Source organism: Ictalurus furcatus, chromosome 5, assembly GCF_023375685.1.
Source record: "Ictalurus furcatus strain D&B chromosome 5, Billie_1.0, whole genome shotgun sequence".
Lineage (NCBI taxonomy): Eukaryota > Metazoa > Chordata > Actinopteri > Siluriformes > Ictaluridae > Ictalurus > Ictalurus furcatus.
The window spans coordinates 33,569,554-33,584,288 of NC_071259.1; the positions used below are offsets into that span (position 1 = coordinate 33,569,554).

The window sequence follows — 14,735 nt, forward strand, 5'->3', positions numbered from 1 at the left end:
GTTTGGATTTGTTTTAATAAAATTAATTCATTAATATATAAATAAATAAATAAAAGATCACAGTCCCTGATGTGGGTAACGTTTAATCACAAAAACTGGACCATATTCTGTTTTTACAAAAAAAAAAAAAAAAGGACACTTTTTTTGTGTCTTAATAGCGTTCAAAACAGTGTTACTATGAATGCAGATTTTAATAAACTGAAAAAGACACACTATTAGCATCACATAAATAAGGATATATAAATATATAATATTTTAAAATAAATTTTTTCCTACATTGTTTTGAATCTCCATGGAATAAAATATAATATCAGATGCTGCGAGTGAATCTTCTGCATCATTTACACATCTGAACGGCCGTGTAATACGAAGCAACGCGATAAGATGAAATTAAACATGACCTTATATGGTCATGGGCGTCGTCTCGACTCGGAACAGCTTCATTCGCTGCTATTGTGGAGTAACTGTTTAACCCCGAACACAACATCGCTTCAGCTTCAGGCGCTCGCTGAGAGGAGGGTAACGGTCCAGAGGCAGGAATTCGGACAATAGTTGCTGCGAACCTTTAATAATCGACCAATCGGTTTGTGAGGAGGCGGGGCTTACAGAGAGGGTTAAAGCAAAGCACACATGTGCACACATCATGCGGTATTACACCATGAACACATCATAATGAAACTAAAACAGACTCCCGGACATTTTCTCAAATTTAGAAGCTTTTTTAAGGTCTGAAAAAGAGGACATGTCCCGGGGGGAAAGAGGACGTACAGTCACCCTAACAAAAACATTTCAGAAAACAATCTGTGTTCATTTCCACCAAATTAACTTTGTGAATTGCACTAGTGCCTGCACCAGGAGGTGCTCACGTGAGTCACGACTGGCGAGAGAGAACCAGAACTATAATCAAACAGCTGTCTTGTTGTGTGTGTGTGTGTGTGCGTATGCTATGTTGTGTGTGTGTGTCTGTGTGTGTGTGTGTGTGTGTGTGTGTGTGCATATGCTATGTTGTGTGTGTGTGTGTGTGTGTGTGTGCGTATGCTATGTTGTGTGTGTGTGTGTGTGTGCGTATGCTATGTTGTGTGTGTGTGTGTGTGTGTGTGTGCGTATGCTATGTTGTGTGTGTGTGTGCGTATGTTATGTTGTGTGTGTGTGTGTGTGTGTGCGTATGCTATGTTGTGTGTGTGTGTCTGTGTGCGTATGCTATGTTGTGTGTGTGTGTGCGTATGTTATGTTGTGTGTGTGTGTGTGTGTATGTGCGTATGCTATGTTGTGTGTGTGTGTGTGTATGCTATGTTGTGTGTGTGTGTGTGTGTGTGTGCGTATGCTATGTTGTGTGTGTGTGTGTGTGTGTGCGTATGCTATGTTGTGTGTGTGTGTGTGTGTGTGTGCGTATGCTATGTTGTGTGTGTGTGTGCGTATGTTATGTTGTGTGTGTGTGTGTGTGTGTGTGCGTATGCTATGTTGTGTGTGTGTGTGTGTATGTTATGTTGTGTGTGTGTGTGTGTGTGTGTGTGTGCGTATGCTATGTTGTGTGTGTGTGTGCGTATGTTATGTTGTGTGTGTGTGTGTGTGTGTGTGTGTGTGCGTATGATATGTTGTGTGTGTGTGTGCGTATGTTATGTTGTGTGTGTGTGTGTGTGTGTGTGTGTGCGTATGCTATGTTGTGTGTGTGTGTGCGTATGCTATGTTGTGTGTGTGTGTGCGTATGTTATGTTGTGTGTGTGTGTGTGTGTGTGCGTATGCTATGTTGTGTGTGTGTGTGTGTGTGCGTATGCTATGTTGTGTGTGTGTGTGCGTATGTTATGTTGTGTGTGTGTGTGTGTGTGTGTGCGTATGCTATGTTGTGTGTGTGTGTGTGTGTGCGTATGCTATGTTGTGTGTGTGTGTATGCTATGTTGTGTGTGTGTGTCTGTGTGTGTGTGTGTGTGTGTGTGTGTGTGTGTGTGCGTATGCTATGTTGTGTGTGTGTGTGTGTGTGTGTGTGTGTGCGTATGCTATGTTGTGTGTGTGTGTGTGTGTGTGTGCGTATGCTATGTTGTGTGTGTGTGTGCGTATGTTATGTTGTGTGTGTGTGTGTGTGTGTGTGTGTGCGTATGCTATGTTGTGTGTGTGTGTGCGTATGTTATGTTGTGTATGTGTGTGTGTGTGTGTGTGTGTGTGCGTATGATATGTTGTGTGTGTGTGTGCGTATGTTATGTTGTGTGTGTGTGTGTGTGTGTGTGTGTGTGTGCGTATGCTATGTTGTGTGTGTGTGTGCGTATGTTATGTTGTGTGTGTGCGTATGCTATGTTGTGTGTGTGTGTGTGTGTGTGCGTATGCTATGTTGTGTGTGTGTGTGCGTATGTTATGTTGTGTGTGTGTGTGTGTGTGTGTGCGTATGCTATGTTGTGTGTGTGTGTATGCTATGTTGTGTGTGTGTGTCTGTGTGTGTGTGTGTGTGTGTGTGTGTGCGTATGCTATGTTGTGTGTGTGTGTGTGTGTGTGTGTGTGTGTGCGTATGCTATGTTGTGTGTGTGTGTGTGTGTGTGTGCGTATGCTATGTTGTGTGTGTGTGTGCGTATGTTATGTTGTGTGTGTGTGTGTGTGTGTGTGTGTGTGCGTATGCTATGTTGTGTGTGTGTGTGTGTGTGCGTATGCTATGTTGTGTGTGTGTGTGTGTGTGTGTGCGTATGCTATGTTGTGTGTGTGTGTGTGTGTGTGTGCGTATGCTATGTTGTGTGTGTGTGTGCGTATGCTATGTTGTGTGTGTGTGTGTGTGTGTGTGTGTGTGCGTATGCTATGTTGTGTGTGTGTGTGTGTGTGTGTGCGTATGCTATGTTGTGTGTGTGTGTGCGTATGTTATGTTGTGTGTGTGTGTGTGTGTGTGTGTGTGTGTGTGCGTATGCTATGTTGTGTGTGTGTGTGCGTATGTTATGTTGTGTGTGTGTGTGTGTGTGTGTGTGTGTGTGTGCGTATGATATGTTGTGTGTGTGTGTGCGTATGTTATGTTGTGTGTGTGTGTGTGTGTGTGTGTGTGTGTGTGCGTATGCTATGTTGTGTGTGTGTGTGCCTCTTTCTGCAGACCGGAAGATAAAGCTGTGTGAATGTTATAAGTGTGTGTGTGTGTGTGTGTGTGTGTGTGTGTGTGTGTGTGTGTGTGTGGTTTCTGGTTTCCTGACGCTCTCTTGTTTCCGTCTCAGGTGAAAAACAAACTGAGTCTGTTTAAAGTTGAATGTTGAGGAACACAGTGCAGCGTGAAGCTGCTGTTTAAACTCGGTTTGATTGCTTCACACTGAATCCTTTAAAGCTGTTCGAGGAAAAAAGTCACGCTGTGTTTAATCAGAGTTCAGGATCAGTTTATCCGATAGAACAACACCGTGAAAACATCTACAACACACCAGTTCTAAATATGCCCCCGCTATCAGAACGTAGATGTCAGTTCTTAATAATCAGTACGCACATTGCTGTAGTTACTGCGGTCTGTTTTACTCATTTAATCATTTTCTCTTTTGATTTTATTCACCTTCGGATTTTCAGACTGCTCCATCCGTCGTGTTTGGAGCTCTACAGGTGACTTCTTGACGTAATGAACACGACGAGTGAGTAAAACGTGGCAGTGAGTTCACGCTGAAGAAACACTGAGACATATATAACATAACAGACACGAACGACACCGGAGCTAAACAAAGAAAAATGTGAGAAATGCACCTACGAATGCAGAACTCTGCTGATGAAATCCTGCCATTGGATTAAATAAATAAATAAATAAATAAATAAATAAATAAATAACACATAGCCATGACTTAGTACACTGTAAGACATTTCAAGTTGGAAAAACTTAGAAACGAAAGTTCACCTGCTGCCTTAAAAATGTGAGTAAACTCAACTAGAAGGTTTCAACTCAAATGTAGTCACATGTAGTCAAGACAGTGGATTACTTTAAGTTTAATTTGTTTTAAATTTACAAACTTAAGTTCAATATCCAAAACCCATCATGACAGTTGAAGTTAAAGAGAAGAAAAAAGTTCACATAACTTAATGGGGTTATCATGTTTTACAGTGAAACACATTGGAAATGTGTGTGTGTGTGTGTGTGTGTGTGTGTGTGTGAGTGTACAGTAACCACCACACACTTGGGGGTAAACAAGCTGCCGTTCGTCCGTTTTAGTTACGACTGCAGACGTTTCCATGCACACTGTATTATTCGTTACCGAACTCAGCGTGTTTACATTAGGAACAGAATTTTGTTCAATAAAGTTCGATCTTTTTCATGTAAAAATCTGTACTGAATATAATCAATATAATATATTGAATGTTCCATCAGTTCACTGTGACAATTCCACAAGGAAAAATCAAATCTTCAGTGCTGTAGCTGATTCAGCATGACGTCATGTTAAAGAAGAATGGAGTCGAGATCTTACCTCCTAACACCATCTGTTTATCTAGTTCTTATAGAAATTATACAACGGAGAGGTTCGTGGTTTTGTATATTTCATCCCCTTCTGTCAGCGGAACCCCTTCAACCTTTAAGTGACTCTTTGGCGTGTTGAAAACTTTTTTTTAATCATCGACTTCAAAGTTGTTGTTTTTTTTAAAGCTGGCTTCATGCTTTCCTTAGAAAGTTTCTCCAAACATGTCACACACATTGGAAGGCGTTTGTCCTCCATGGTCACTGTCCATGCGTGTAAATTTGAAATCCTCCACGCTGTACTTTCGAAATGTGTCCTGCTTTGGAACTTTTACTGTCTCTCTGTGTTTCTTCAGCGTTGAATCTCACCTGGATTCTGAAGATTCTGCTGCTGTGATCATAAAGACTGTCCTGATGCTCATCCCAGGACTCTTATTCACACTCTGTAAACACACTCAGTACCGTCCGTCTTTACTCTCCTACACCTGTATACTGGAATGATCTACAACTCAGTGAGTTTGTCATCCTCGTCATCGTCACTGCTGGTTTGTCTACTGTTAAAAGTGCTGTATAAATCAAACCGAATGGTACATTAGCGTGTTTACGGGACGATTCGTTTATATGCCCGTCAATCATCGCCATTTTTCATGCATTGTTAACATGTATGGGTAAATATTAAATTATAAATGTTTAGTCCATTCTGACTCGGCAGATTTTCATAATTTAATCTCCTTCCTTTTCAGTCTGTAAATGAATACACTTGTGGCTATGAGACAGACAGGTGTGTTGGTGAGACAGACAGGTGTGGTGCAGGTGTGTGGTGTAACCGAGGAAGTGCTGAAGGGTGTGTCAGAAATGTGCTGATTGAAGTGTACTCAAATAAAGATAAGAATATCAACACTATCCAGTCAGGTCTCACGAGGAACGTACGGAATGTTAGACATTAATTATCCATGTGTTTGTGCCTGCCACAGTCACACAGAGAGAGAGAGAGAGAGAGAGAGAGAGAGAGGGCAAGAGAGAGAGAGAGAGAGAGAGAGAGAGAGAGAGAGAGAGTGAGAGAGAGGGAGAGAGAGAGAGAGAGAGTGAGAGAGATGGAGAGATAGAGCAACAGAGAGAGAGAGAGAGAGAGAGAGAGAGAGAGAGAGCGAGAGAGAGGGCAAGAGAGAGAGAGAGAGAGAGAGAGAGAGAGAGAGAGTGAGAGAGAGGGAGAGAGAGAGAGAGAGAGTGAGAGAGATGGAGAGATAGAGCAACAGAGAGAGAGAGAGAGAGAGAGAGAGAGAGAGAGAGCGAGAGAGAGGGCAAGAGAGAGAGAGAGTGAGAGAGAGGGAGAGAGAGAGAGAGAGAGTGAGAGAGATGGAGAGATAGAGCAACAGAGAGAGAGAGAGAGAGAGAGAGAGAGAGAGCGAGAGAGAGGGCAAGAGAGAGAGAGAGAGAGAGAGAGAGAGAGAGAGAGAGAGTGAGAGAGAGGGAGAGAGAGAGAGAGAGAGTGAGAGAGATGGAGAGATAGAGCAACAGAGAGAGAGAGAGAGAGAGAGAGAGAGAGAGCGAGAGAGAGGGCAAGAGAGAGAGAGAGAGAGAGAGAGAGAGAGAGAGAGAGATCAGCAGAAATCAGCAGAAGGAAGAATGACTCATCGCACTGTGAGTATTTGGTTGTATTTGTAGATTTAATAAACACACATTCATAAAGACACATGTCCTCATCTTAATCCATAACCAACACAAACGTTCCTCACACAACAGACACGGATTTCTGCTCTTTATCAACATCTTTCTCAGGGTTCAGAAGGACGACGGTGGGATTCAGGGTCATCGATTCACCCTGCGGAGGAGAGAAGCAGCATGATTCATGAGAACGTGAGGTTCTTCATCACTTCTACGGAACAGATAATGAAAAGTTTACACAATTTCCTCATTCCATTTTATTCCGTCTAAAGATTTACGTCATGATTCTGTTCACCACGGCAGAGTGAACGTTTTCACCAGCATGTGGGCTCAAACTGTCCCTCCGACCGAGGATCCAATCACACAAGGAGTCATTTACAAACTTAATTAATCAGGAAACAAGTTGTTTTATGAACATACAATAACTTAATTGAGGAATTCACCGACGTGATTGAATTTGAGTCATTTAAGGAGTCGTTTACCCAAATACATGGTTCACTGCTTTACAAAGTGAATTGTGTATGCGTGTGTATCAGCATGTAACTGAACTGGTCAAGGAGTCGTTTACAAACTTAAGTGAATCGCCAGAGGAGTCATTTATGAACGTAGCCGAGTTACAGTAATTATAGGTTTGATTGAAAGGAGTCATTTACACAAAAAGACAGTTCACTGGGCTAATGAATGAATTTTGCATTTGTGTTAATCAGCATGTAAATCTGAATCATAGGCAGATTTGTGTTTGAATTTGTGTTTGAAGGTCCCTCAAAGCTTACTGTGCTTTCCTGAGGAGCATCACGCTGAGGTTTGAGATCCCACCACAGCAAACCAGGCTGGATCGAGCCTCTTTGTGTCGGTCCTAAAAGAAATTTTGATTTAGCCTGGTGGAATTATGAAATGGGGTAGAATCCAAAAATCTGTGAACATCATCACATGTTTCGTATTTAACAGAAACATGGATTAAACCAAGTGAGTATGTAGCATTGTGGCATGGCTGTGGATGTGATTGTGGATGTGAATAGCCTTAGGACTGCGATTGATAAGAACAGTTCACACGCACGTCTCCATAATTAAACAGTTAATAACTTCCATTTGATATGATAGACTTAAAGTTAAAACTATAGTATAATGATGCTCATACTCAAGTCCCTGTTTACACAATTAGACTTTTTTTTTTGAAGTTTACAGTTATAGAAGGGAAATGATTTATAATCGGACTATAATCACACCCAGATGAGGACGGGTTCTGTTTTGAGTCAGGTTCCTGTCATGGTTTCTTCCTCATATCATCTCAGGGAGTTTTTACTCGCCGCCGTCGCCTCTGGCTGCTCATTACGCATAAATTTATACATTTCGAATTTAAAATTTATATCCAGATTTCTGTAAAGCTGCTTTGTGACAACGTCCTTTGTTAAAAGCGCTATATAAATAAAATTGAATTGAACTGAAATATTTAGCATTCCATTTTAATATGGGTGTGTCAGTCTCACCTGTTAGGTAGCTAACCACTAATCCAACTAGCACAGATGCTCCAGTGGACAGAGCTCCAAAGTAGAGGTAGGATATGGAGTAAAAATCCTGAAGACCACGATGCCTACAGCCGAGAGCAGCAGAGACGATAAAGCACAAAGTGAAATGAGTCACTTAAAGTATTAGTCATGACAAGATAACAATTAACACTGTGTTAGTGTATGTGTGTGTGTGTGTGTGTGTGTGTGTGTGTGTGTGTGTTGGTATCTGTTCACCACACCAGAGTGAACAAAGTTTCCATAAACGTGGAGGATTAAACTCTCGCTTGGAACAAGGAGTTGTTTACAAACTTAAGCAAATCAGTCAAGGTGTCATTTAAAGGTATAAGTGAATCACTCACAATATTGTTTACAAACTTACGTTAATCACTCAAGTGGTTTTAGAAATGTAAATGAATCACTCAAGAGTTATTTACAAACTTATGTGAATCACTCTATGAGTCATTTACAAATGTAACTGAATCACCCGAGGTGACAATTACAAATATAAGTGACTAATTCCAGGAGACATTTAAAAATGTAATTGAATAACATAAAGTTTGTAAAATAAATAAAGAAATCATTTTGAAAAGATGTCAAAATACATTTAATGTATAATAATAATAATAATAATAATGTATATTACTACATGTCTTATCAATATAATAATAACGTATAATAATGCACTATTGAATAAAAACGTGCATTTTAGAGGCATTTGTTGCCTAAATAAAAAGATGTTACTGTGAGTTTGTGGAATAATTGGCCAGTAAATTTCTCATCAACATCAAGATGTTAGAAATGTTGACCTTAAGCAGTTTAGCACAAAATCTAAATTCACGCATGTCGCCTCACCCCAACATCCTCGTAGCTCCTCAGTCCTTCCGCTGGACTATTACCTCCATCTTTACGTGTTTTACTCACCAGTGCTCTGCAGGTCCTGGAGGTGATAGTGTAGGTGATGGTGTTGTTAGCATGGTGGAGTTGTGTGTAGTGTTAGCTGAAGGGCAGTAGTCTGCGCTGGTGTGTAACACACCCATTCTCTGTGGGGTTGGAGGATACACAGAGCTTCCAACAGCGAGCCACAGAGCGAGAGAGAACCCCACCGCAACGCCAGCAAACGCACCCTGAGAACCCAAGATGGTTTGAGTTGTTTACATAAGATGAACCAAAGAACTACAACCCTTTAAGGGTTCTAAAGGAACCTGTACAGCTTGTATGTAGAACCCTTCAGCACAGTGTTTCTCTATCAGAAAGGGTTCAAGTCGGACCCTTATAGGAGTCTGAGAACCTTGAACTATCCAAATGAATCACTGAATAATCTGATACCACGAAGCGAAGTGTTAAACTAAATAATCACGGAGTCTTTGCTTCCAAATAAGGGGTTATACTTGTAATTCTTCCTGATCGGGAAACATTGCTGCAAGGTTCTACATAGAACCTTTAAGCATTTATCCAGAGGCGACAACTGAAGAACCTTTATGGGATCTTATTGTCTTAAAAATGTACAATCAAGTGTCCAAAAAATACTAATTTTAGATTTTCCAGAAGAAAAAAAAGTAAAAATGTTACATAGAAATGTTAAAGAAAGTAAGATATTCAGAAACTGAGCATTTTCCAGATACATAAATTCCATAATGGAGGCTGTTCACGATAAAACTGTATGAAAGAGAACCTGAGAGAACTGACGCAGATTTAAATGAGATATACTGCCACTTGGCAAATATTTCGTTTAGTTGAAAGGAGTTTCCTGCTGTTCATAATTAATTATTTATTTGTACATTTGAAGACAATAGTATTAATATGACATCAGTAGACAAACTGAACTCATGGCATTTCATGTTTGAGGAAATAACTGAAATATGATTACGCTTTCAGTCATTATATGTATCAGTAGAGATGAATTCCCATAATGCACTGCATGGTTCATGTCAAGGTTCTTACCGGTTTATTTGCAGCTGGGATGAACATACCCAGGATAAAAGTGCCCAGGAGCGGCCCGTTAACCACGCCCATGACTGTAAACGAGCCCTGTGATTGGATACAGGATACAGGAAGGAGATTGAGTACATGTATATGGTATTACTCTGTTGTTAAGCCCCTCCCCTTCTATCATCATCTTCCGAAAGGAGTATGAGGTGTGTATCAGTCCCTCACCATGTGAAGAGGTGTTCTGGGTTCTCTTTTGTTCCCTAGAGTATCTTTAGCCCCCTGTCTATTAGAATGATCAGTGGAATCATTACTAGGCTCTGACCCCTTCTATGGAGAGCGATGCAGCGGTGCTTTAGTCCTTTAGTCTGTCCCGCTTTCTGACCTCCTCATCTGTACACTCTGCTCAAACAGATCAGCTTCCAAAGCTTCAACTTTCACACTAACACCGCTGTTAACACCATGCTGTAGTCCGCTAACTCGCTGAGCCAGGTCTCTGCAGTAAATCAGTGGGGTACAGTTGCATTGCATTCTGGGAGGAAAACGAGTTCGGCTTCAGTGTCTTCACTACTTCAGTGCTGGAATTCTCATTAATTATGACATTAAACATCACTAAAAAAAAAAGGTCAAAAAGAAGCTCTTGCACTTTTTTGTTTAGGCGCTCACAACAATTTTCACTTATGTATGAGATCACTGAAGTTTTTTACTCCTATTAAACACCACTGAAACTGAGCGACCAATCAGAACGTCTCCCTGTGACATCAGCGTGACTCACAGCCACAAACTTCTCGAAGATATAACGGACGTACAGCATCAACACACAAATTAGCAGCGTGCTCTGTAACAGATCACAGATATTTCAATATAAACAAACGGCCTGTGTTTCAGGGTGGAGCACTCGTACAGAGTTTTATAAAAGGGAACCGAGGACGTGTGTTAAATAGAGCGCTTCACTCCTACACTGTACACTCGGTGTAATGTGTCGAGGCCGATGGTGTACCTGAAGAACTCCCCAATCCAGGAGAGAGCAGAGAGCCGCCGTCGTGATACAGCCGACTCCATACAGAAACGCTATCTCACACACACACACACACACACACACACACAAACATCACATCACAACATTACAACATCACATCAAGTGAACCGCGCCAATTCAGGAGCACCATCATAACATGTAAAGTGATCATCTGTTTAAATCGGCCTGAGGGGCGGAGCTACTCACCTACTCATTAGAAATGAATTAAAATTAAATGAAATATTTCGTACACAGTAATTTGCAGAGCTGCATCTGTTTCCTCTGTAACGAGTTGATCAGAAACGGCTTCAGCAGATCCTCCATCGTAACCGCAGCCATGGCGTTAATGCTGGTCGAGACCGTACTGTGGGGAGAACAACCAGAACCAGAAGCTACTACTCTATCATTCTTCACCAAAATCAGGGCAGGATAGTAAGATCTGATTGGCTGAGAGAAGTACAGTTTGTTCTGATTGGCTGAGAGAAGTATAGTGTGTTCTAATTGGCTGAGAGCAGAACGGTGTGTTCTGATTGGTTGAGAGAGGCATGGTGTGTTCTGAATGGATGAAAGCAGTGTAGTGTGTTCTGATTGGCTGAGAGAAGTACAGTGTGTTCTGATTGGCTGAGAGAGGTACAGTATGTTCTGATTGGCTGAGAACAATATGGTGTGCTCTGATTGGTTAAGAGGAGTATGGTGTGTTCTGATTGGATGAGAACAGTACAGTGTGTTCTGATTGGCTGGGAGAAGTAGTGATAACACAAACACAAAGAGAAACTAGGAGAGAAATATTACATAGAATTAAGTTTATATTTTTACCTTAACGTTCCACCGTATGCACACGCGAGGAAAAGTCCAGGAAAGCCAGGGTGTTCCCGAAATATATCCAGTACCAAATACGGCATGTACTGTAAACATCACTCATATTACACTCACACACACACACACTCAAATATTACACACCCAAACGCTGAAATATATATATATATATATATATATATATATATATATATATATATATATATATATATATTTATATATATTCCTAATTACGTTTACATTCTTAGTAAGAGTGATTTGAATTAGCAGTGTATCAATTCCAATTTATGATATAAGAATGTTTTTGAACATTAATAATGATTTGATTCGATTGACTAAACAGCGATTCAGTTCAGTGATTCACAAGCGTTTTTGTGCATGAGGAACGGATTCATTCAATTTCATCCACTAAACCGTGATTTATTTTAGCATTTTAAAAGTGTTTTTGTGCATTTTTAATTATTCTGTGTGTGTGTGTGTGTGTGTGTGTGTGTGTGTGTGTGTGTGTGTGTGTGTGTGACTGACCTGATCCGATGCAGAGATTCGGCCGGATTTGAGAGGATCGCAGTGTGAATAAAGAGCGAACATCACAATACCACATGTAGCTGCGCTGCTCACAATCAGACACAAACCCACCTGATTAATCAACAAAGCCCTGAAACACACACACACACACACACACACACAATGTCTGCTTTCTTGTAGACAATTTAACTGTTCAGAAGAGACATAAAGTTTTGCATTTATAGTTTAACTCTGGAGTTACGATGTTAATGTATCTAACATAACGGACGCTTACAGACTTCAGTGAATTAAGCGTGATGAAGTATTCGCGTCTCACCACTTCGCTTGTCTCTCCGTCCTGCAGGAGATGTAGCGCTGCACCTGAGCCTGATTCGCTGCATACATGGATAACCACACCATCGTCCCTCCGACCGTAAAACTCCAGAACGAGTAACGCCTCTGAGGATCCAACCCAAAACTGACCGAGCGAGAAACAGGAAGATGTAAACGCACTGCAAAAACATTACGAATACACACACCTCCGTCCAATTTACTTCAGATTCACTTGGCTTGGTGAAGTGCGGTGCAGGTGAGGGGTCCAGATGAGGGGTGCAGGTGAGGGGTGAAGATGAGGGGTGAAGATGAGAGGTGCAGGTGAGGGGTGAAGATGAGGGGTGAAGATGAGAGGTGCAGGTGAGGGGTGAAGATGAGGGGTGAAGATGAAGGGTGAAGATGAGGGGTGCAGGTGAGGGGTGAAGATGAGGGGTGAAGATGAGAGGTGCAGGTGAGGGGTGCAGGTGAGGGGTGAAGATGTGAGGTGCAGGTGAGGGGTGCAGGTGAGGGGTGAAGATGTGAGGTGCAGGTGAGGGGTGCAGGTGAGGGGTGCAGGTGAGAGGTGCAGGTGAGAGGTGCAGGTGAGGGGTGCAGGTGAGGGGTGAAGATGTGAGGTGCAGGTGAGGGGTGCAGGTGAGAGGTTCAGGTGAGAGGTTCAGGTGAGGGGTGCAGGTGAGGGGTGCAGGTGAGGGGTGAAGATGTGAGGTGCAGGTGAGGGGTGCAGGTGAGGGGTGCAGGTGAGAGGTGCAGGTGAGGGGTGCAGGTGAGGGGTGCAGGTGAGGGGTGAAGATGTGAGGTGCAGGTGAGGGGTGCAGGTGAGGGGTGCAGGTGAGAGGTGCAGGTGAGGGGTGCAGGTGAGGGGTGCAGGTGAGGGGTGAAGATGTGAGGTGCAGGTGAGGGGTGCAGGTGAGAGGTTCAGGTGAGAGGTTCAGGTGAGGGGTGCAGGTGAGGGGTGAAGATGTGAGGTGCAGGTGAGGGGTGCAGGTGAGGGGTTCAGGTGAGAGGTTGAGGTGAGGGGTGCAGGTGAGAGGTTCAGGTGAGAGGTTGAGGTGAGGGGTGCAGGTGAGTGGTGCAGGTGAGGTGCTGTGCTGAAACACGCCACACTGAGGTGTTCTGTTCCAGCTGTAAGTAGAGAAAGTTTGCTTTGTACTCGTTAAAGTTGATGCGTGATCCGTTGTAGGCGATCTCTAGGACTTTAGCTGGTCCTCCTGCCAGGACGGTGCCGTGGACGAAGGTAACGATGAAACCCAAAAGCATCACGACGACCTGAAACACATCTGTCCACACGACGGCCTTCATTCCTCCCTACAGAGAGAAAAAACACAAACCTCCCCTTCAGCGAACAAGGAAACTTAAATTAAATCCTTATATAATGAAACATAAAACCTCACAAAATCGGTGTTTAAACATAAAATTCCGAAGCAGTCTTTTCATTTTAATTTCCGGATTAAACACCGCATCCGTCTCACTGTCATATTAATGGAGTTGATAATAAAGATCAGCCGAGGGATGTGTGAAAGTAGTGTTTAGTAACGAACTGAACAATACAGACCCTATAAAGAATTTCGCTCATTATTACACGTTTATGTCACACGTGATCTTTACACGATTCTGTGCTGTGTGATTTAAAACATTAACGTCTCACCAGACTTGTGTAGAACGTACAGATGAGTCCGGTGGAGATCAGACACGCCCACATGTTCAGCCCTGTTGCTAAACATACACACACACACACACACACACACACACACACACACAGAAATCCTATGTAAATTTGTATTATCGTGTCATACATTAATAATAATAAAGTAATAAACACAGTGTGTGTGTGTGTGTGTGTGTGTGTGTGTACCCTGATTTAGGATGAGTGCAGGAGCGAGGATAACAATGCCAGTGTAGAGGAGCTGCAGAGACAAAGAGTAATAATCAAACAAACAGAGTGTAAACATTACTGTGTGTGCGTGTGTGTGTGTGTGTGTGTGTGTGTGTGTGTGTGTGTGTGTGTGTGTGTGTGTGTGTGATCTTACTGTGGCTATGAGAAACTGCAGACTCCCAAGCAGCTGCATTCCTCTGCCGAACCTCATCCTCAGATACTGACACACACACACACACACACACACACACACACACACACACACACACACACACAGGGCTTTTGATATTGTGCTGTAGAGACAGGTTCACTCCTCATCTTCTCATTAGTGATGATCTGTTGATTGAAAGTGTCAGTGTGTGTGTGTGTGTGTGTGTGTGTGTGTGTGTGTGTGTGTGTGTGTGTGTACCTGGTTACAGGAGGGGATGGTTCTGGATGTTGTGTTTATTTGGTTATGTTCATTTGATTTTTCCCCAGATGACTCAGAGAGTTACAGTGTGTTATTCTGTTATTCAGAGAATACGTATTGTGACCTTGCAGTGTGACGAAGTGCTCAGAAGGCGTCCTGCTATCTTGTTTTGTCTATCTTATTGTCCTTCAAGCTCTCCTCCTATGCCTGGGAAAAGGGTTTTCTGACACGAGGGGGTGATAACATGTGGACATGTGCCCGAAGATGTTTGTATTTAAGCTGTGTTTTTACAGACA

General features: G+C 42.4%; 1 protein-coding gene across 3 annotated transcripts in view; it reads right to left on the reverse strand.

Annotated features, from left to right (window-relative positions):
* Positions 1 to 6,119: 6,119 nt before the first annotated feature.
* Positions 6,120 to 14,735, reverse strand: part of slc5a5 (solute carrier family 5 member 5) — a 13,566-nt gene continuing 4,950 nt past the window's right edge. Inside the window, exons 4-17 of one of the 3 annotated variants that reach the window (XM_053625855.1) lie at positions 14,185 to 14,250; positions 14,010 to 14,061; positions 13,803 to 13,870; positions 13,308 to 13,462; positions 12,162 to 12,302; positions 11,846 to 11,975; positions 11,321 to 11,409; positions 10,756 to 10,868; positions 10,487 to 10,557; positions 9,502 to 9,588; positions 8,482 to 8,684; positions 7,540 to 7,643; positions 6,826 to 6,908; positions 6,120 to 6,209 (exon numbers count right to left, since the gene is read on the reverse strand). In XM_053625855.1, coding sequence (XP_053481830.1) covers positions 6,120 to 6,209; positions 6,826 to 6,908; positions 7,540 to 7,643; positions 8,482 to 8,684; positions 9,502 to 9,588; positions 10,487 to 10,557; positions 10,756 to 10,868; positions 11,321 to 11,409; positions 11,846 to 11,975; positions 12,162 to 12,302; positions 13,308 to 13,462; positions 13,803 to 13,870; positions 14,010 to 14,061; positions 14,185 to 14,250 — 1,452 coding nt within the window. Of the gene's footprint in view, positions 6,210 to 6,825; positions 6,909 to 7,539; positions 7,644 to 8,295; positions 8,685 to 9,501; positions 9,589 to 10,486; positions 10,558 to 10,711; positions 10,869 to 11,320; positions 11,410 to 11,845; positions 11,976 to 12,161; positions 12,303 to 13,307; positions 13,463 to 13,802; positions 13,871 to 14,009; positions 14,062 to 14,184; positions 14,251 to 14,735 lie in introns of those variants that run through there. The other 2 variants (XM_053625854.1, XM_053625856.1) reach the window with 2 other exon arrangements.